Source organism: Typopeltis vanoorti, chromosome 25, assembly GCF_054136105.1.
Source record: "Typopeltis vanoorti isolate ZY-2024b chromosome 25, IOZ_Tvanoo_1.0, whole genome shotgun sequence".
Taxonomy (NCBI): Eukaryota; Metazoa; Arthropoda; class Arachnida; order Uropygi; family Thelyphonidae; genus Typopeltis; species Typopeltis vanoorti.
Window position 1 is genome coordinate 74,190,320 of NC_143573.1, and position 23,617 is coordinate 74,213,936.

The 23,617-nt window shown below is 35.1% G+C and overlaps 1 protein-coding gene across 3 annotated transcripts in view; it reads right to left on the minus strand.

The window, feature by feature from the left end:
• Window positions 1–23,617, minus strand: part of LOC150092852 (chromatin remodeling regulator CECR2-like) — a 342,076-nt gene that overhangs the window by 268,340 nt on the left and 50,119 nt on the right. For all 3 annotated transcript variants that reach the window (XR_016550505.1, XM_090414404.1, XM_090414405.1), the window contains exon 4: window positions 11,848–12,037. Coding sequence is in view for 2 of the 3 variants with exons in the window: in XM_090414404.1 (XP_090270530.1) it covers window positions 11,848–12,037 (190 nt within the window). In the remaining variant the exon portion in view is untranslated. The remainder of the gene's footprint in view (window positions 1–11,847; window positions 12,038–23,617) is intronic.

Genomic DNA, 23,617 nt, shown 5'->3' on the forward strand with positions numbered 1-23,617 from the left:
AGATTGCATTATATGTGGACATAGATTTTAGGGCTAGTTTTCAAACAAAATTTCTAGTTCGCATTATACACGATAATATACGGTAATCATATTAGCCATATATATATACACACAGTAAAATCCCTTTTTTTTTTTTTTTAGGGGACTGATAGAAAAAGTGTAAATAGCAGGAAATGTAAAATACATTAAAAAAAGGCTGAAAGATGACTTACTGCTAGTATGCGAGTCTACGTACTAGATTACAAAATTTAATGACTGAAAATAAATGAATTTACAATTACTTACATTTATCCATTTAAAAAAATCTTTAATTGTTGATTGTTTTTGCTTTTTTTTTTTTTTTTTTGACATAGCGTCACATTGCTTTGCATTGAGTTCAATGCTTGACCTGTTTTTTATTATCATGTTCAAAGTGGACACGGAGAGTCCAAAATCTTTTGCTAAATGCTCACGTGTTCCAGGATGCCAATCTACACGTTGCAGAATTGCCATCTTTTCTTCTATCGAAATACATTTTCTGTCTTTTTTCTCCATGTTACTAACATGGCTAATCCACCGCTGCAACTTGAAAGCAACTCTCACACACACTAAATTACGTAGCAAATTCTGCAACATCAATTCGTACTGCGATTGAAAAATCACGGTATCGCTCATCACTACTGCAAGTGTGCAAGTCATTATGATGGCAGAAACGAAACTACACTAGAACGCAACGCCATCTGGGAACAGAAATGCGCAGATTTTCGCAGAAATTGATTCGAAAATCAGTATTGCTACCCGAGAAAAAAACGCAAATCACGGGAAATAACGTCCACATCAAGTTGTTCATGGCAGGAAAACAATATATGTTAAGAGTAGGCCTTAAGATGGGACCAACGACGGAAAATGACGTAAATGGCAGGAACGTAAAAACAAGGTTTTACTGTGTGTGTGTGTGTGTGTATATATATATATATATATATATATATATATATGGGAATAAATTTTTAACTTGGGTATATTGTATATTAGGATAACCAAGCAATTTTATATGCTTGGTCATTTTAGCTCCTAATCCCAAGTATGCAAAAGATTGTTTGCATACTTGGGATTAGGAGCTAAAATGACCAAGCATATAAAATTGCTTGGTTATCCTAATATATATATATATATATATATATATATATATATATAAAGATTAAATGACTGAAATAAGTAGATTGCATGACTAGTTTCGTCTTGCAATCTACTTCTGAGAAGACTTCTATGAAGAAGTTGTGCAAGCTAATTAATTAAATAGTATTTTTTACTTTTATCTCTCGGCTTTCAGTCATTTAATCTTTTTTAAAAAATATGTCTCTCAGCAGAGACAATCAGTTATGATAGGTTTTAGTTTCATTATATATATATTTTTACAACAAATATTACATGATAACCATGGCAAAAAACTGTAATGAAAATACAGATATTTCATACTGAAAATACCAGTACAGAATTAGCATGAGGAAGGTACATTCAACAATCGGTTTACCAATTAAAAACGGCTGCCATGAGCTAGAAATTAGTATTAATAAATAATAGTAAAAATATTTTTGATGTTTAAATAAAACGAGAATTTCCCAAACTTGAGAGAGAGAGAGAGAGAGAGAGAGAGAGAGAGAGAGAGAGAAAAAAAATCGTTCCAATTCAAGCCAGACTGATTTAAAAGGACCTCAACTTTCTATGAAAAGGTGATCATATTTAAAACTGCTTCTATGTAGAAGATGAGCTTAATTCTACCAAATACTGTGTTTACTGTCAATACTATGCTGTGCCAGACAACTTTTGAGGTTTCACATATTCAAACATGAAACCTCATTCATTCACAAGGAATCTAGTAAACACCAGCTAAAGATAGAGGTGAAAGTTGGTCTTTTGTAGATGGTAACAGATGAGATATATTTTTTAATATGTGGGAATAATGGAAAATATGTGGGAATAAGGTGATACTTCTTCACAATTCTATAAATAGGTTCAGAAATACCAAACATATAAGGGATAGGAATCCTGCAGTCTGCTGAAGAATCCTTAGATGTCAGAACATGGAATCAATTATCTGCTGGATTTGATGAGGGTTGTAATGACCGAATGGGTACAACCCTCATCCTATACAACTAACAGGATTTGTTTCAAATGCGCGCGAATTCTTTTAAGTGCCAAGCCTCCGTGTCCTCATCTCTCTTTCTCTGAATTTAAAGTGCTGAAATCACAGAAGAATAATAATAGTTTATTACTAAGGTTGACAAGGGAAGGGTTGTTGTTCAAGAAAGAAAAGAATATGAGAGAAAAATGTCTGTTATTTCATGACTATTCAACTTGCAGACCCCCCCCACACACACATCTGATCCTACCTGTAGTCAACTAAATGGACTTAATTATATTACTGATAATGTTTCTATTTGGGATGAAGATCGAATAGAAAGCTTAAAACCTTCTTTGGTCATCCACCTAGATTGTATGGACTTCCCAAAGTTCATAAACCAGGCATTCCATTAAGACCAGTTGTTGACTGTATAGGATGTCCCAATAACAAGATTACTCAATTCTTATTTAATTTACTTCCTAATTCAACTAGAAGAACTAGTTGACCTACACAATGGTAGAGATAAGTGGATGATATTTTTGGAATGGCTCTTCCTCTGCATTACAGCAATTCAGAGGAAGAGCAATTCTTTCTAAATTAAATGCACTTCATCTCAGGATCCAATTCACCTTAGAAGTAAATAAAACAATTAGATCTAATTCTTCATCAATCAGATGATAGCCTCTACTTTTTTGATTTTTCGGAAGAAGCCTCATACAGGCTGCTTTCTATATTCACGTTCTCATTACCATCGTAGTCAAAAGGCTGGAATTATTAAGACTTTAGTATATCATGCCCATTCTTTATATTTTTCAAACTTTTACAAAAAGAATTAAGACATTAATTCCACCTTTTTTATCTAACGATTTTAAGGATTCTTTCATCAAAAAAGTTTTTAAACAGTTATGGCTCTCTCTTCCTCTTCAAATACACAAGAAATAAGTTGCATTCCTATTCCCATGTGCATGACATTGAACGCACAGCAAAAAGTTCCAAAACCAGTGAATATTTTTGTTGCCTTTTGTCTATCAGAAAAATCACCACTTTTCTCACTTCTCCTAAGGATAAGCTATCACCACTTAGTTATCCAGGTGTCTACCAGATCCCTTGCTCTTGTGGATTACCTTATTATTATCAACAGACCTGCATTCGCTACGCTCTCAGGCAACGCATTCCAACCAAGTACCACTCTCCATCCAAAAAACTACTCATCCCTTTACTCACATCCACCTTATACAGCTTCCAGGGTTGGCCTCTAGTTCTCCCCATCTACAGATATTCTACGAAAAATCTCATCCATGTTAATCTCGTAATTATCCCTTACCAACTTATACATTCCGATAATGTCTTTCTTCTATCCACTAGGCTCTGTAATTTGCATTTGTTCAATTTGCCCTCATATTCCACATTCCAGAGACCAGAAACCAACTTAGTTAATCATCTCTGAACCCTCTCCAACATCTCATCACCCTTACGACCTCACAATTTTAGCAAAATTTTCCACAAAATTTCAAGTCCCTACCCACCATCATCCCCAGATCTTTAATCTTCTCCACCTCCTCTAAAATATCCCCATCATTCCCATACTCTGCATCCCATCTTTGCTTCCCAAATTTTAAAACCTTACACTTTGCAACATTAAACTGACATTTCCACACACTTGCCCATTCAATCTATTTAGGTCCTTTTGCAAAGCAGCAACATCTGCTCTACTTCTCATAACACCCTCCAACTTTACATCATCTGCAAACAACTGTATTACTATTTAAGCTATTTCCAATGTCATTTACATATAAATTAAACAACATGAGCCCTAAAACAGATCCCTGGGGCATGCCATTAGCGACTTTCCTCTTCTCAGATATCACTCTCCCATACACAACCTACTAATGCCTATCAGCCAGCCAATCTAACATATGTTCCAATTTAACTACTAATTTGTCATGTTACAATATATTGAAGGCCTTTGCAAAATCTAAATATACTACTGTATATGCATCCCTCTCGTCCAATGTAGAAGTCACCTTGTTATAATAAGTAAGCAGATTGCTAAAACATAATCTTCCTTTAGCAAACTCATGTTGTTCATTAAAGAGAATTCTATTGCTGTCAACCCAGTTCTGAATTCTTGACCTCACTAGCTTCTCTAACACCTTGACCTCAACTTCAGACAAGCAGACTGGCCTATAATTCAGTCTTAGCTTAGTCTTATCACTCCTTTATGAAGCGGAACAATTTTGCCATCTTTCTGCTTCTTTGGAACCTGGGATAATCTAAGACTCATGCAAAAAAAAAAAAGGTAAGTTAAAGCTGCTGTTAACTCCTTGGAACATTCCCTCAAGACACACACATTGATATACCATCAAGTCCTACATCCCTTTTGTGCCATTTGCTAAATGCTATTTGTATTGCACTTTTGTTACCTTTACTAATTCCTTCCTTGCTCTTTGTACACCTTATGTAACTGATTATCTCCAATCATCTTGTGCAACCATGACAATGCCTTTTTCTACCAGATGCTTCACCTCTTCGGTCATCCATTTTACAACTAACTTATTTAATCTCTTGACCTTTGGAATACACTCAATCACTGCCTCTGCCAGATACTTCCTGAATAGAGACCACACAGCATTGATTTCCTTCCCATGCAATTCCTCATTCCATGATATTGCTGCAAACCATCTCTTAAGCTTGCCATTATCACCTGTCCTATAATTCCACATAAGTCCTGATATGGCTGCCAACAACCAAATGATCACTTCATGGTCACTTTCACTAACTGAAGGAAGATGTGACACTACATTTACTACAATATCTTGTGATGGGATAATCAAATCCAAGATTCTTGATCCACATGTAGCCTCCATTAATGTTATCTTCGATTTTAAAGGATAACTACTGCCTAAAGTAGTTATTCCTTAAAAGCTGACCATGACTGCAAACAATATCTTTTGTTTGGTCTCTGGAATGTGGAATATGAGGGCAAATTAAAAAAAAATGCAAATTACAGAGCCTAGTGGATATGAATGATAAACAATTCATTCACTTTGGTTCCTGATGCTGTCTCTTCATTTCAGTCTATATTATCATAATTGAAATTGCATAATGATCACCCTTGCTCCGCAAGTCCAGACTATTAGCCAGACCAACTTGTCTAAATATTTCCTTCTCACAGTCTTCCACATTACCAGGTCTATAGCACCATCCTACTAAACATTTCATCCTGTCCACCTCCACTTCACCCTATACTACAAAAGACCGCATATTCCTCCATGTCCATTCCTGCCAGAATGTCATCCTAATTCAATCATGTCTCACTTATACCAACATATACTTTAGACTTTGCAACATTAAACTGACATTCCCACATACTTGCCCATTCAATCTATTTAGGTCCTTTTGCAAAGCAGCAACATCTGCTCTACTTCTCATAACGCTCTCCAACTTTGCATCATCTGCAAACAACTGTATCACTATTTAAGCTATTTCCAATGCCATTTACATATAAATTAAACAACATGATCACTTTTTTTTGAACAAACACAAAGATCTGCTTTTATCCTTCTAGAAGAACAAATCTTATAATTAAATACCATGAGCCTGAACAGTCTGGATTTGCAGAGCATGCTATCAACATTAAACATCAATCTCACTGGAACAAGACAGGAGTCCTTCATAAAGGTCATTTCTTCAGAGAACATCTTTATAAAGAAACGTGTGAAACTTTATTTCATTGTCCTAACTTAAACAGATTAGATGGTCTATGTCTATCCTCTTTGGGGAAGATAGTACTTTTTAAATCTGCTAATCTTTCCTAATTTCATTTTGTCTATGTCTTCTTCTTCTCTCTTCCATCATCTATGTGGATGATGATGAGGCCGAATGAACTCTTTCCACTTCTGTCTGTCCCGGGAGAGTCCGAACAATTCTGTCCAGTTTGATATCGCTTGTTGTGATTTGGTTTTCAGGTCCTCTTTTATTTTGTCTATCCATCTTGTCTATCCATAAGACAAATGTCTATCCATCTTGTCTATCCATCTATCCATAAGACAAAATCCATCATATATATATATATATATATATATATATATATATATATATATATATATATATATATAAGCACAAACACATATGGCATGCGTAACAATAAAATAGATGTCTAGACATAATTTAAAATCATTGGAATGCTACATATCTCTATAATTGTTATCACCTTACTAATCTATTTTTTTCTCTCTTTGTTTGTCTATTACTTATCTTTTCTACACTTGAAGTCTTACATAAGATGAAAAGTTGTCTTTATTACATTCCATACATATTATGTAATGTAATCATCAGTAGAGTGTACTACTTAATGAGTACATCACCAATACAAAACATTGGCTTGGTATACTAGAAGACAGAAAACAATATATGGTTTACAAGCTTGAAAGTGGATTATATGCAACTTTATGGCATAATATTATTTCTATTCTCAACACATAAGCACATAGAATGTATGAGTGGAACAAAACCAAACTGATCAGAAAGTTTAATAACTTAATAAATAAATAGTTAAAATCTCATAATCAGTTTTTTAGAGAAAAGAAAGTCTTCAATAAGTCAAAATATGTTTAGTCTACAGCAGAACAAGTTGTTCTTAGCAAAACCTCAATTTTACAGTCTGTCCAGAAAAAAGTATCTAAAGAACTTTTAATTAAAATCGAAATACACTACTTCTATCTTACCTCAAGAAGAGGCTTCATTAGCTTGGCTTAAATCAGCACTTGCAATTTATTTATTCATATGGAGTTTCCCCCCTTTTCTCCCCCATCCCTATTGGGGTGAGTTGAGCCCCCTCATAGGGGGTTGAGTATTTATGGCTGTAGATCCGTGTGTTCACGGGGCCAGTTTGCCTGCTTGCGGGATGAAAAACCCCAGATAAACTGGAGGAAAAAACCCAATATCCTCGCCCAAGACCGGCTAACTTGGCTATGGCTGAGGAAGATCCTTAAGCTCCTCATGTTGGCAACGGGAATCGAACCCAGGACACTCCTTCTCCAGACATATGGTTGTGAAGCACAAAGCCACTAGGCTAACCGCACGGACAGAACTTGCAATAAATGCTGCAAAATCTCTAAAGGACAATCTTATACCTCTAAAGAAGTTTAATAAACAATGTGTGATAAGGCTTAAATAATAGGAGAACTCATGTCAGAGGTTTTAATGGAGTGAAACAGCACTGAGAAAGGATTAAAAATAATATTTAATTCTTGTGTCTTAACGAAAGACAAGAGTCCTAAACAGATGGTGGGCACCTGTTGATGGCGAAGGATGTAAACTTGGATCTCCAAGTATTAGTATTTCTCATATTTTGGGAGGTATTATGTAACCATATTTATTAAAATTAGGCTGATCTGAGAGCAGCTATAAATTCTAAAAACAATCTTTCTCTTCTAAATTTACTGCAATTTAGAAGACAGAAGAATGTGACAACAAAATCAGACAACTCCTTAACACAAACACATGATTATAATCATGTTCATGATCCTACCAGAGAGCTTCAAAATTGCACCAACAAACTTCAAAAAACGACCTATGAGTTCAACAGAGAAACCAGACTTTCACTCAGATCTCTACACCCTCTCCCCCCCATCTGTATAGAACTCCTAAAATTCACAAGGAAGGCATATCTCTCTGTCCAATATTTGAAAGCATAGATTCTCCTACATATCTTCTGGCTAAACTGCTAAAAACAGACAGGGGAATCACCTTCCTAAGTTAAAAACTTTGAGAACTTAGTTTCCACCATCAACAACATCTTTCTTGATGAACAGGGCACTTTAGCTAGCTTTGATATAATCAATCTCTTTATCAACTGAGGAATTCTTCATAATACTACAAGATAAATTTTCAAGGAAAATCATGGTACTTCTCAAATAATGCATATCTCTAACTACTTCAGTACAATGATTCCATAATACAAACAACTCGGGATTAGCCATGGACAGTCCTTTCTCACATTTTGGTGAATCTTTATATGGAAAGATTTGAAAGAAATGTCTTGGAAGGGAAGAATACTATCACAGGCCTAAATTATGCAAAAGGTATGCTGATGACATCTTAATCTGCAGTCATGGACAACCTTTATTTTTGAACTTCCTTGACTACTTGAATAACCAATATCTTAAGATAAAATTTACCTAAAAGTTAGAACCTGGTTCGCTTCTGATTTTATATCTATGACTAACTAAGCAATCTGGAAAATTAAGTCTATTTCATGAAAACCAATATATACTGACAGATGGTAACTCCAACAATGAGGAAATCAAAGATTTTATTACTCTGATCTATATTAGGTCCATAAAACTCAGAAAAATCCTAAGAGAACATTTTATTAGAATGAGATTAGTACTTTGATCAATGAAACCTTAACACAGCTTCCTAAAATATCCAGATGTTTACTGACTATGGTGTGACTGCAGGACACTATACCATAGACAGACAGAGAAATCAAATGAACAACACATTGAAGAAATATTAGACATAATGAATACTAATTGTGAGGGATCAGCTCTGTCATCATATGTATTCTCTTCAGCTGACCCAGAAGCCACAGACAGACAGACATCAAGTCTTATGGAAAACATCCAAACTGTTACACTGTTTTTATGACAAAACCAAAAGAAGAATTTGGGAAACTTTAAAAATGGCATTGAATTCCAGACACCTAAATACAAACCCTGGTATTAACTTATCAGAATGCATTCCAGATATAGCTTTCTTAACAATACGATATGTCTAGACATAACTTGAAATCATTGCAATCCTACATAATTCTATAATGGTTGTCATCTTACTAATCTTTTACTGCTGGTCTGTCTTTTAGTTGTATTTTCTACACCTGAAGAAATCTCAATGAAATGTAGTTGAGATTAAAGTAGCTATTTATACCCAATTCCAGTTTACGGTCTTATAAACTATCATATACATATGTATGTGTGAGTTCATAATTCTCAACTTCTGTAATATAAGGAGCTGCAGAGTATAAATCTACAAAAAGCTATAGCTTGCAACTAGGGTTTCTGGGTGGGAATTTCTTCCCGCCTGTTCTCAGGAATTTTTTTTGTTTTCCTGTTCCCGAATAAATTTGGTCGGGAAATTGGGAAAATTTTTAATAAATTATTTTTTATTAAATCATATTTTAATATTTTTTTTATAGATTGCCATCACAATGGGTAAAGAGTATAAAGAATGTTGGGAATATTTTAGAAAAGATGAAGCATCAGCTTGTTGCCAGATATGCTCCAAAACTTTGCAATGCAAAGTATCATCAACCAGCAGTCTATAGGCACCTAGTATACATTCATGGAATGAAAAGGAAAAAACAGTCTGAATTGAATAATGATGAGCCAATGCCTTCAGCTTCTAAGAGACAAACGACAATTTTACATTATGTCAAGGGACTGGATTTAGAAGAAACCATAAGCAAATTAGCAGCCTTGGATGGGATATCAGTCAACACCATCACACAAAAAGTAAGTTTATTACGGAAAGTTTTACAAGCAAAGGAATGCAGTTGCCAAGAAGTCCATCTTCAGTTATGACACTAATACATAATTATTATAGTAAAGTGAAACAACTGTACATCCAGAAATTGGAAGTATTCAAATGTGATAATAAAAAACTGAGTATTTCAATAGACGAGTGGACCAGTTGCAAGAATCGCAGATACATGAATGTTCACGTATACTGCAATGAGACCCCTATGAACCTTGGTTTAATAAGAATACATGGGAACTGTCGTGCGGAAAAAGTGTTATCCTTGCTTCAAGAAAGATAAGAAAACTTTCAGTTAAAACTTGAAAGTGATGCGATTGCAAATACGGAGCAGCTGTTATGGAAAAATTATCACCGACTATTCAACAGTACTGCCAGCCATGCGCTACATCTAACTGTAACAAAAGTATTTTATGTTAAAAAGTTGAAAGGTGAACCATCAGTGACTTGTAGCAGTGATAGTGAATTCAATACAGATTCTGAATATGATAAAGATGATAACAGTGATTCTAAGTTAGATGGTATAGCCTGAGCTGATCAGTATGATTTGCAAGATGATCTATCTTCGGCAATTAGCAGCGTACGAAGAATTATGAAAATATTTAAATATTCTCCAGTAAAAAATTCTCTTTTGCAGCAAGAAATAACCAAGAGTGAAAAGAGGGAATATGAGAGAATGATAGAGAGATTTTTAAAGATTGTAAATCCGATTAAGACTGTTTTATGAGAGCTGAAACTCTATCACTTATGGAAAGAAGAGTATTATGAAATATTGAGAGGCATGTTGAATTGCTTACAACCTGTAAGATCAGCAGTTGAAGCCTCAAGCAATAGAGAAGCTAATATTCTCACAAGTGAAGAAATTTTTAAGTTCCTGTTCAGTAATTTAGAATAACAGAATTCTTCAATGAACCAAATGCTTTTAAGGGAAATAAAATTTGAATTGGTTAAACGCAGAAATAGAGATCTTGTGTCTCTCACAAAGTATTTGAGCAACGTTAGTTGTTTATGAGATGGAAGAGGATGAATTTTTTTTGACTTGTCAAGTAAGAATGAAATTGCACGATTGGCAAAGTCATTAATGGAAAGACTTTTTAAAGGAACATTTACAGCAGAAGTAGTAAAGGATGTCCTTAAAGAGAGTTCTGACATTAAATCAGAATCTGATCTGAAGAGTGAATTGACTAAAGCAATATCAATTTCGACATCAAAGCCTAGCCCTATGCATGCAGACAAAATATTTGCTTCTCTAAGGAAGGAAATGAGCGTATATGAAGCAATGCATTCTCTCACTCCCAACTTGAAGATGCTTTTAGATGCACTCTTAACAATTTGACCAATGTCTACAGAAAATGAAAGAAATTTTTCCACATCAAGTATATTTGTTACAAAGTGAAGATCACGACTGTCTGATCGGGCAATTAATGCCCTGTTTCTTAAAGTTTCATTTTAAAAATGACAAATAAAAACTATTTGAAGTATTTTTTAATTTTCAAATTTTCATTTTTTTAATTTTCATGAATAATATTTGCATTTGTTTTCTATTAATGTTTAATTTAATAAATAAAATATTTAAATGAGATTGGGAATGTTAATAAATTGTGTGATATATGTAAAAACTCATTGTATACTATAAGGTTCGGTTAAATAAAGTTTGCATTAATTACATTGTTTATATTTTGAGAAAAACTGAAATATAACAGAAACCTAGCCAAAATGATACTGTAGTGACCCTTGTTTATCGCTCAGGGCAAGAGATGCACTAGTCATGAAATTCCAGTCGACCTCCATTTAGGAAATTTCATTTACTCGTTTTTTGCTTCGACTTTTTACGTATAGGAGTGTCTCGAAACCTCTGAAAGACTGTGGCGGGGCCACGAACCCCAGTTGCCCCACCTTCTCTACGGCTTTTCTTTCTGTTTATTAACATTTACTGTTATAGCCATTATTACAGATGATCAACAAAAATTAAATAAAAGTTTTTTTTGGGAATTCTCAGGAAATACGATTTCCCGTTCTCGGTTCCCGAAGGTTGCAAAATGTCGGGAATTTGGAAACACTACTTGCAAGTATAATTTTTAATGAAGCAAAAATTTCTAATTATCTTTCTTTAAATTAACACATACAAGTACCAGTAAAAAAAAAAAGTATGTTATACCTAAAAGCTTTAATGTAATAATTTTGCATAACACATTTATCCGACTCACCTTGAGGGCCTCTGTAACATCATCTGAATCTAAACGATAATCACAAAGTGCATGGAGAACTTCAACTTTCGTTCTAATAGGCAGAAGCTCGAAACTATTGGAAATGTCAGGTAAAGGATGAGGTCGACCTTCACCTTCAACCCATTTTTCCTGAAGTAATTCTCGCAAGTGGTGTTCCCAGTTCTCTGAACTGAAAATAGTTAAGAACAATACAAATAAAATAAACTATAATAATTTATTTTTATAATACACTGAAAGGAATTCAATCTTTTTCATGTTTCTAAAGAACTTCTAATTACCAGGTGTTGATTAGAATTGATCACTCAAATAAGGAATGTTTGGAGTCAAATGCAACAGCAATATTTTTTCCTTATTTGACAGTCTATATTTAAGTTGCAAGTCAGCAGATACAATTGAAGGAAATACAGGAATATGGTGTGATGTAATATCATGGGTAAGACAAGCATGCACATTATCTCCACTCTTATTCATCAACTATATGGATTGCATTATGAAAAAAGTAGCACTAAATGTGATATTAGAATAAAAGATATCAAACTTATCTCTTAGCTTTATGCAGATGATATTATACTCCTAAACAGATTTAGTTCAAGTTTCCAGGATTCTGTAACTGAATAACTGGTGTAACAAATTTGGCATGAAAATCAACAATAAAAAAAACAAAAACTATAAAAAAAGGCAGAAATAGAAAACTTCTACTGCATTCTCAATGCAGATCCTATAGAACAAATAAAATATTTCAACTATTTAGACACAGTTTTTAGTAAAGATGGCAACCAACACATATGAAACTAAATCTGGAAATACAAAAAACAGAATAAGCAAAGCTGGTAAGATACAAATTTCCTACAGACATAGTTAAGGCATTATAAAGTTTTGTCCAAGTAGGCAAACAAAGTTTGCGCGAAGTAACTTCATGACTGGGCAACATGTGTATAGAGGATAATGACTTCACATCACTTGCTTTAGTATCCCATAATGCAAACTTTGTTTGCTTACACTCAGATAAAGGATCAAACTAAGAATATAATTTCTTGGCATCTTTAATTTATAGTATAACCAAGTGGGAAAACTTTCAACAGTTAAGAAATTAATTTACAGTGTTTACAGAAAACTATGTGAAGAGAACATTTCAGTACGGAATATATCCACCTCCAACTGCTATGCAGCTCTCACGTCCTACTATGCTTAGCATCAAGTGATGCAAGGAGTTCTTGAGGCAAACTAGTCCATTACTCCTTCAAAGCAAGTATAAAACCTTGTTTTCTGGAGGGTAATTTAGATCAGCAATTCATCTCCCTATTGCATCCTAAATTGTGGCCTCATGCACCTTATAGGTGTAAAGAGTAATAAGTAAGTCATTGCATCCCAAATGTTCTATGGGACTGAGATCTGGGGAGAGTGATGGGCACTTGTTCTGATTAATATCCTCAGCCTCCAGAAATATTGCACTGCTCATGTACGATATCGTGTGCTCATCCATAAAAATGAATTTTTTGCCTACAGCACTACAGAACAATCAAACATAATGTTGAAGAATTTTATTGCAATACTGTTCACCATTCAGTCCCTTTTTCCAGCACACATAGCAGCTTGGTGCCTCTATTAGCATAATGCCTCCCTACACCATGCCCCCAGCACCACCATATCGATCCATTTCAAGAACATTCTTGAGATGGTAAAGTACCACTTTCACGCCAGATCAAATGTTGTCTAGAATCAGAGGAATGACAAAATCTACTCTCATCTGTAAGTGTACAATAGCCCGTTGGTGTTTTGTCCAATTTTTATAGATACAACACCAATGAAAACATGGTCTCTGATGAGCTGTGGATAAAGACACACACTACAGGCCTTCAGGCATATAGGCCTACTTTGTCACAGACGTCTTGCCGCAATTTGTCAAGATAGCTATGCTTGAATGGAACCAACTTGCAAGCTGACTTGCCGTGGTGCATTGTTTTGCTATCATAACCAAAAATATGACCTCTTAATCCCAGAGTCTGCACACAATGCTATGTGAGATTTCAAACTCTCTGGCAATAGCATTAATTTTGTGGCCTTCAAGCTTTCAAATAATTCTTCCCCAAGTGAAATCATCTAGATTAGCGATTTTCAACCAGTGTGGCACGAGATTTGTGAAAAAAAGATAAAATTAATTGAAAGTAATAATGTCGTAATTTGTTCCATATAAAATGGCGGATTATTTCTCTGCAGAGCATTTTTTTATTAGTGTCTAGTCCTTCATCCACACCCGAAGCTCCCTTATTTATATTTTACAAAACTTACGATTGGTGAGTCGGTTTAAAATTGTGTGTTAATTAGCTTTAATCTTTTGATAAATGTGTTCACAAATAACTTCATTTAATTCTCTTATTTTTAAGGTAACTGGTAAGAGTTCTTTTCTTTTATTTTTTTTTTTCATTCAGTTAATTTTATTCAATAGTATTCATTTGAAAAAAATCAACAAAAATTTTTAAAAATAATTTTGAGTATTGTTTTTCTTACTCAAAATGTCAAAAATATAGTTAAAATTTTTTTGGAGCAAAAAGGATAAGAAATCATCATCAAATTCCTGCCATGTACCCTCAAGGGGGTGTACAGGATATGACAGTACTACATGAAAAAATTACATCATTACTAACTTCCTATCTACAATTTTCCTCCAAATCAGTCTGTTACTTGTCAAGACTCCAACATTATCAGATCTTATATTTCTATCGTCTAAGGCACTTTGTACCGTATCAATCCACCTATATCTTGGTCTTTCTCTGGGTCGTTTTCCTGCCAACCTGGCAGAGAACACTTGTTTCTCTAATCTTTCCTCTCCCATTCTATTTAAGTGACCATACCACCTGAGATTAGCTCTGCTAACGCATTCCTGGATGCTGACAATGTCAAGTTCTTTCCTAATATCCTAATTTTTAATATGATATTGCCATTGATGCCATCTGTTCACGCCTCTAATCTTTCTCAGGACTCTCATATCTGTGGTCTCTAGTCTTTGGTCAAGTGTTTTACTTCTGACCCAGCTCTCAGATCCATAAGTTAAAACTGGTATGAACACTGTCTTGTATACAGCTAATTTAGTGTTCCGACTAATTTCTTTCTTATTCCATATGAATTTATTCAATTGACTTCCAACCATACCAGCTTTGCTGATTCGGTTGTCTATTTCTATATTTAATTTACCATCTTCAGTAAAAATTGTGCCTAAGTAGCTGAAATGTTTTACTTGTTCCACAGGTTTTCCATTCACAACACAGTTGACATTTTCAATGATTCTGCCTATTTTCATTGTCTTTGTCTTTTTATTGCTGACCTTCATACCATATCTATTACAACAGCTATTCAATTTAGTCAGAGAATCTTGCAGACTTGTAGCAGATTTATTTAGAAGTATAACATCATCTGCATAAAGCAAAGAGCTGACATTAACATCTCCAATTTTGATATCAGGTTTAATACCACTTTCCTTCATAATGTGATCCATATAGATAATGAATAACAGAGGGGATAATGTACATCCTTGTCTCACACCAGATTTAACATTAAACCATCTTCCTGTACTTCCTTTAATTCTAACTGCTGACTTACAACTCAAATAAAGACTAAGTATTGCTTGATATAATGCCCCATTGACACCATGTAACTGCAGCGTATTGAATAGCTTCTCTCTTGGCAACTTGTCATATGCCTTTTCCAAATCGACAAAGCTTAAATACAGATCTTTGTTATATTCCCATGCTTTCTCGACTATTTGTCGTAAAGTGAAGATCTGATCCTGACAGCCTCTATTTGGCCTGAATCCAGCTTGTTCTTCACCAAGCTTTTCTTCCACAATTCCTCTCAACCGTTTCTCAAGTATACCTGCATAGATCTTGCCAGAAACACTCAGTAGGGAAATACCTCTGTAATTCTCACATTCAGTTTTATTTCCCTTTTTATATATGGGTACTATGAGAGCTCTACTCCAATCATCGGGAATTCGTCCCTCTGTCCAGGATTTCTGAACTATGCAGTGCAGCCACTGTAAGACTTGTATACCACCATACTTCAGCATTTCTGGTCGAATATCATCTACTCCTGCTGCCTTTCCAAATTTCAAGCCTTTGATGGCTTTTTCTACTTCAAGTATGGATATGTATTCCTGACTGCATGCCTGGTCAGTGTTTTTTTATCACTGTGCTGTCATCACTGCTTGTTTCACTTAGCAGTTTTTCAAAGTAATTACTCTATACTTCAAGAGTATCTTTTTCTCCTGTTTTCATGTCACCTTTATCATCTCTAACTCCTTTTACAGCACTCTTTCCTCCATTCCTAAGATTCTTCAACAACCTCCAGAATATTTTGCCACCTTCTTGATATTTATTTTCTATATTCTTGCCAAAGTCCTCCCATGACTTTTATTTAGCTAGTTTTACACACTGTTTAGCTTTCTTACATTTGTCTCTATATTCTGTAAGAGTAAAAGCTGACTTATTTGCCAGGAAATTTTGATATGCTTTCTTCTTTTCCTTCACTGCCTCTTTAACTTCCTGTGTCGACCAGGGAGTTCTGATTTTTTTTATCCTTGCACACAATCTCACCACATGCCTCTCTGGCAGAATCAGTCAATGTTTTCTTCAGAGTTTGCCACTGAATCTCTAAGGTTTGATTCCTGTTCTCAAACTCTTTCATTTTCTTATCAATAATCTTTCTGTATTTTAGTCTACAGTTCACATCTGAGAGCTGCTCAACTTTTATTCGCTTTAAAACTTTCTTACATGTTATTCTTTTCAATATCAAATTCAATTTTATCCTGCTCAAGACTAAATAGTGATTACTTCCAATTTCAAATCCTCTCTACACTCTGGTGTCCTGCACCAGGGAGAAAACATCACTATCAACAATAACATAGTCAATGAGACTTTTCTTATTCCTAGCCTCTTCTCTCCATGTGAATTTGTGCACATTTTTATGTTGGAACATGGTGTTAGTAATAACCAGTCCATGTCCTGAGCAGAAATCCAACAGATATTTGCCATTATTATTAGCTTTGCTCTTTTCTCCAAATTTTCCCAAAATATTTTTGTATGTCTCACAATCATTTTCTACTCTGCTATTTAGATCCCCAACAAGGACCAACTTTTCCTTTTTCATTGTGTCAGTTGTTTTTTCTAGAGCGTCAAAAAATTCCTCCACTTCTACCTTAGTAGAACTTTCTGTGGGACCATAGGCGCAAATAAGTCTCATTGTCCAGTTCCCCATTCTCATATTTGCCAACATTACTCTACTTGAGACTGACTGCCATTCAAGAAGATTAGCCTCGTATTTTGTGTTGAATACTATGGCTACTCCTTTTCCTTGATTGTCATTGCCTGAATATAACATTTTGTATTTATTGCTCAGAAAGATCTCACCAGTTATGGTCTTTTTTGTTTCAGTCACCCCTATTATGTCGATCTGGTACATATCTAATTCCTCGGCTAGCTCCATTTCTTTGCCATTCAGGCTTCTTACGTTGATAGTACCGATCTTTAACTCTGGTGATGTTCAGTTGGGGTTCGTTTTTGGATTTGTTCCAGTAGCTGACTTTTCGCTGTTCGTCCTGGTTCCCTGGTGAAAACAACGGGGGCCTTGTTTAACCGGGCGAAGCCCCAGCCGCATGAAATTTTGTCATGTTGTACCATCATTTTTTATTTTGATAAGAAATTACTATTAATAATATCTTGTGTGTGTAAATCAATCAAAATTATGCCTATTTTTTGCCAGATCGTCAAAAAAAATTAAAATGTTTTTAGTGTGCTGCAGAATTTTAATAATTAGTCGCCGTGCCATATTATAAAAAAGGTTGAAAATCACTGGTCTACATGCTGTCTTTTAGACATTACAAGATTGCAATTTTATTCCTCCACAAAAATAGTTCTTCAAATACAATTTGCTTAGCAGAGCCTTTTATCCCGTTGAGTGCTACCACATGACACGTGTGCGATTTGAAAATTTGAATGATGTGTACCTGCTTTCTACTTGAAATCGTCAGTTATACAATATTCCAGAAGCTGATTTGTGGTTGTAATCTTCAGAAATAGTGTTTACTCTTAGGTTTTAGACAACTTGTTTTTAATTATCACATATTAACTTTATGATAGCAACCAGTATTATGCTATATATGATCAGTGTTGCAAAGAACTAAAGAATTTTAATTTTCTTTTAGTAATTAAGAGTTTAAGAAAAACAATTTTTGGAACATTCTAAAGACTTCAAAAATGAAGTGTTATTGTGGTAAGCAAACTAATGGCCTACAATTCCCTACTCATCATTCTACTTTATTTGTAGCTTATTTCTGATATTTAATTTTATTATTTTCTGTTCACAATCCTTTCTTTGAATTTACCTATAGGGTCAAAGCTGTATAACTGAGAGGAGACCTCCACATAGCCTTTAAAGGAATGCGGAGAACCGACCAGGGCTTCTGACCTAATGTCCAATCCTCACCTTCTCGTGGTGCACCCTGTTGGGTATCTACTTTGATACTGAACGAACGAGGATGGGCTGGCAATTTGGGATTTAGCCGACCAAATTGTATTCTTATTGGTTAAACCAAAATAAAAAATGATGGTACAACATGACAAAATTTCATGCCGGCTGGGGCGTCGCCCGGTTAAACAAGGCCCCCGTTGTTTTCGCCAGGGAACCAGGGCGAACAGCGAAAAGTCAGCTACTGGAACAAATCTGAAAACAAACCCCAACTCAACATCACCAGAGTTAAAGATCGGTACTATCAACGTAAGAAGCCTGAATGGCAAAGAAATGGAGCTAGCTGAGGAATTAGATAAGTACCAGATCGACATAATAGGGGTGACTGAAACAAAAAAGACCAAAACTGGTGAGATCTTTCTGAGCAATAAATACAAAATGTTATATTCAGGCAATAACAATCAAGGAAAAGAAGGAGTAGCCATAGTATTCAACACAAAATACGAGGCTAATCTTCTTGAATGGCAGTCAGTCTCAAGTAGAGTAATGTGGGCAAATATGAGAATGGGGAACTGGACAATGAGACTTATTTGTGCCTATGGTCCCACAGAAGGTTCTACTAAGGTAGAAGTGGAGGAATTTTTTGAGGCTTTAGAAAAAGCAACTGACACAATGAAAAAGGAAAAGTTGGTCCTTGTTGGGGATCTAAATAGTAGAGTAGGAAATGATTGTGAGACATACAAAAATATTTTGGGAAAATTTGGAGAAAAGAGCAAAGCTAATAATAATGGCAAATATCTGTTGGATTTCTGCTCAGGACATGGACTGGTTATTACTAACACCATGTTCCAACATAAAAATGTGCACAAATTCACATGGAGAGAAGAGGCTAGGAATAAGAAAAGTCTCATTGACTATGTTATTGTTGATAGTGATGTTTTCTCCCTGGTGCAGGACACCAGAGTGTACAGAGGATTTGAAATTGGAAGTGATCACTATTTAGTCTTGAGCAGGATAAAATTGAATTTCATATTGAAAAGAATAACATGTAAGAAAGTTTTAAAGCGAATAAAAGTTGAGCAGCTCTCAGATGTAAACTGTAGACTAAAATACAGAATTATTATTGAAAAGAAAATGAAAGAGTTTGAGAACAGGAATCAAACCTTGGAGATTCAGTGGCAAACTCTGAAGGAAACATTGATTGATTCTGCCAGAGAGGCATGTGGTGAGGTTGTGTGCAAAGATAAAAAAATCAGAACTCCCTGGTGGACACAGGAAGTTAAAGAGGCAGTGAAGGAAAAGAAGAAAGCATATCAAAAGTTCCTGGCAAATAAGTCAGCTTTTACTCTTACAGAATATAGAGACAAATGTAAGAAAGCTAAACAGTGTATAAAACTAGCTAAACAAAAGTCATGGGAGGACTTTGGCAAGAATATAGAAAATAAATATCAAGAAGGTGGCAAAATATTCTGGAGGTTGTTGAAGAAGCTTAGGAATGGAGGAAAGAGTGTTGTAAAAGGAATTAGAGATGATAAAGGTGAAATGAAAACAGGAGAAAAAGATATCCTTGAAGTATGGAGTAATTACTTTGAAAAACTGCTAAATGAAACAAGCAGTGATGACAGCACAGTGATAAAAAACACTGACCAGGCATGCAGTCAGGAATACATATCCATACTTGAAGTAGAAAAAGCCATCAAAGGCTTGAAATGTGGAAAGGCAGCAGGAGTAGATGATATTCGACCAGAAATGCTGAAGTATGGTGGTATAAGAGTCTTACAGTGGCTGCACTGCATAGTTCAGAAAGCCTGGACAGAGGGACGAATTCCCGATGATTGGAGTAGAGCTCTCATAGTACCCATATATAAAAAGGGAAATAAAACTGAATGTGAGAATTACAGAGGTATTTCCCTACTGAGTGTTCCTGGCAAGATCTATGCAAGTATACTTGAGAAACGGTTGAGAAGAATTGTGGTCTCAGATGTAAACTGTAGACTAAAATACAGAATTATTATTGAAAAGAAAATGAAAGAGTTTGAGAACAGGAATCAAACCTTGGAGATTCAGTGGCAAACTCTGAAGGAAACATTGATTGATTCTGCCAGAGAGGCATGTGGTGAGGTTGTGTGCAAAGATAAAAAAATCAGAACTCCCTGGTGGACACAGGAAGTTAAAGAGGCAGTGAAGGAAAAGAAGAAAGCATATCAAAAGTTCCTGGCAAATAAGTCAGCTTTTACTCTTACAGAATATAGAGACAAATGTAAGAAAGCTAAACAGTGTATAAAACTAGCTAAACAAAAGTCATGGGAGGACTTTGGCAAGAATATAGAAAATAAATATCAAGAAGGTGGCAAAATATTCTGGAGGTTGTTGAAGAAGCTTAGGAATGGAGGAAAGAGTGTTGTAAAAGGAATTAGAGATGATAAAGGTGAAATGAAAACAGGAGAAAAAGATATCCTTGAAGTATGGAGTAATTACTTTGAAAAACTGCTAAATGAAACAAGCAGTGATGACAGCACAGTGATAAAAAACACTGACCAGGCATGCAGTCAGGAATACATATCCATACTTGAAGTAGAAAAAGCCATCAAAGGCTTGAAATGTGGAAAGGCAGCAGGAGTAGATGATATTCGACCAGAAATGCTGAAGTATGGTGGTATAAGAGTCTTACAGTGGCTGCACTGCATAGTTCAGAAAGCCTGGACAGAGGGACGAATTCCCGATGATTGGAGTAGAGCTCTCATAGTACCCATATATAAAAAGGGAAATAAAACTGAATGTGAGAATTACAGAGGTATTTCCCTACTGAGTGTTCCTGGCAAGATCTATGCAAGTATACTTGAGAAACGGTTGAGAAGAATTGTGGAAGAAAAGCTTGGTAAAGAACAAGCTGGATTCAGGCCAAATAGAGGCTGTCAGGATCAGATCTTCACTTTACGACAAATAGTCGAGAAAGCATGGGAATATAACAAAGCTCTGTATTTAAGTTTTGTCGATTTGGAAAAGGCATATGACAAGGTGCCAAGAGAGAAGCTATTCAATACGCTGCAGTTATATGGTGTCAATGGGGCATTATATCAAGCAATACTTAGTCTTTATTTGAGTTGTGAGTCAGCAGTTAGAATTGAAGGAAGTACAGGAAGATGGTTTAATGTTAAATCTGGTGTGAGACAAGGATGTACATTATCCCCTCTGTTATTCATTATCTATATGGATCACATTATGAAGGAATGTGGTATTAAACCTGATATCAAAATTGGAGATGTTAATGTCAGCTCTTTGCTTTATGCGGATGATGTTATACTTCTAAATAAATCCGCTACAAGTCTGCAAGATTCTCTGACTAAATTGAATAGCTGTTGTAATAGATATGGTATGAAGGTCAGCAATAAAAAGACAAAGACAATGAAAATAGGCAGAATCATTGAAAATGTCAACTGTGTTGTGAATGAAGAACCTGTGGAACAAGTAAAACATTTCAGCTACTTAGGCACAATTTTTACTGAAGATGGTAAACTAAATATAGAAATAGACAACAGAATCAGCAAAGCTGGTATCGTGGGAAGTCAATTGAATAAATTCATATGGAATAAGAAAGAAATTAGTCGGAACACTAAATTAGCTGTATACAAGACTGTGTTCAAACCAATTTTAACTTATGGATCTGAGAGCTGGGTCAGAAGTAAAACACTTGACCAAAGACTAGAGACCGCAGATATGAGAGTCCTGAGAAAAATTAGAGGCGTGAACAGATGGCATCAATGGCAATATCATATTAAAAATGAGGATATTAGGAAAGAACTTGACATTGTCAGCATCCAGGAATGTGTTAGCAGAGCTAATCTCAGATGGTATGGTCACTTAAATAGAATGGGAGAGGAAAGATTAGCAAAACAAGTGTTCTCTGCCAGGTTGGAAGGAAAACGACCCAGAGGAAGACCAAGATATAGGTGGATTGATATGGTACAAAGTGCCTTAGACGATAGAAATATAAGATCTGATAATGTTGGAGTCTTGACAAGTAACAGACTGATTTGGAGGAAAATTGTAGATAGGAAGTTAGTAATGATGTAATTTTTTCATGTAGTACTGTCATATCCTGTACACCCCTTGAGGGTACATGGCAGGAATTTGATGATGATGATGATGATGAAGTGTAAGATTCTTCAAATATTCTTATAGCATGCAAAGGATCTTGCAGATATCATTCCCATCAGCTGCTCTGGCCCATGTCCATAAAATTTAAAGATAATACTTTTATATCTGCTGGCTGTTGGTAGCACACATGAAGGATATCTGAGGAAGAGTGAAGTGTTTTGTTCCAATAGTATGTGCAAAAGTGGTGTGGATGATGTGAAGTTCTATTACTAACTAGCAAAAATGAGCAATGTCAAGAAACTGACCATCTAGCCTACAATTCTGTCTTCCTTCTTGGAGGTTGTCAATGGAATCTGCTGTCATCATATCAAGGATTATTGTTTGAAATTGGCAGAAGCAAAAAGTAGATACCTACTTTGGGGGGGGGGGGGGGGGGGGGGGTTCAGAAGAATAAGTATCCTGCAAGTGTAAAATGTTCTAAAGGTAAGTGAAATATTATGAAAAGAGTATTATTACAAAACAAATCAAAAGGTAATAATGGTGATCATGTCTAAAGTAATTACACAGGTCTGCAACAAATTCACACTTTTTTTATGTTTGAACAATTTACCTCATTTCAGGCCGATTCCCAAAACAACATTGATTTTTTTTTTTTAAGTCAAGAAATTTTTAAAAACCGGAGGGAGGGAAGAATAAACAAATATATATATATATATATATATATATATATATATCTCGTCATCGACTGAGAAATTCAGGAATAGGCTTTTTTTTTTATGTCCTGTTCCTGCTCTGCAGATGAAGTTGATCTTTCCATCTTAGTCTTGGACGTCCACAGTCTCTTCTTCCTGTAGGTTTATATTAATATGCTAGTTTGCTAATCCTATTGTTAACTGTCCTTTCTATGTGGTATCACCAATTTTGCTGATATTCTTCTATTTCTTGTACAATGTTCTTTGTATCTAATTGTTTTCTTATTTCGGTGTTTTTCTTTATATCATCATCAAATTCCTGCCATATACCATCAAGGGGTGTACAGGATATGGTAGTACTACATGAAAAATTTACATCATTACTAACTTGCTATCTACAATTTTCCTCCAGATCAGTCTGTTACTTGTCAAGACTCCAATATTATCAGATCTGATATTTCTGTCGTCTAAGGCACTTTGTACCGTATCAATCCACCTAT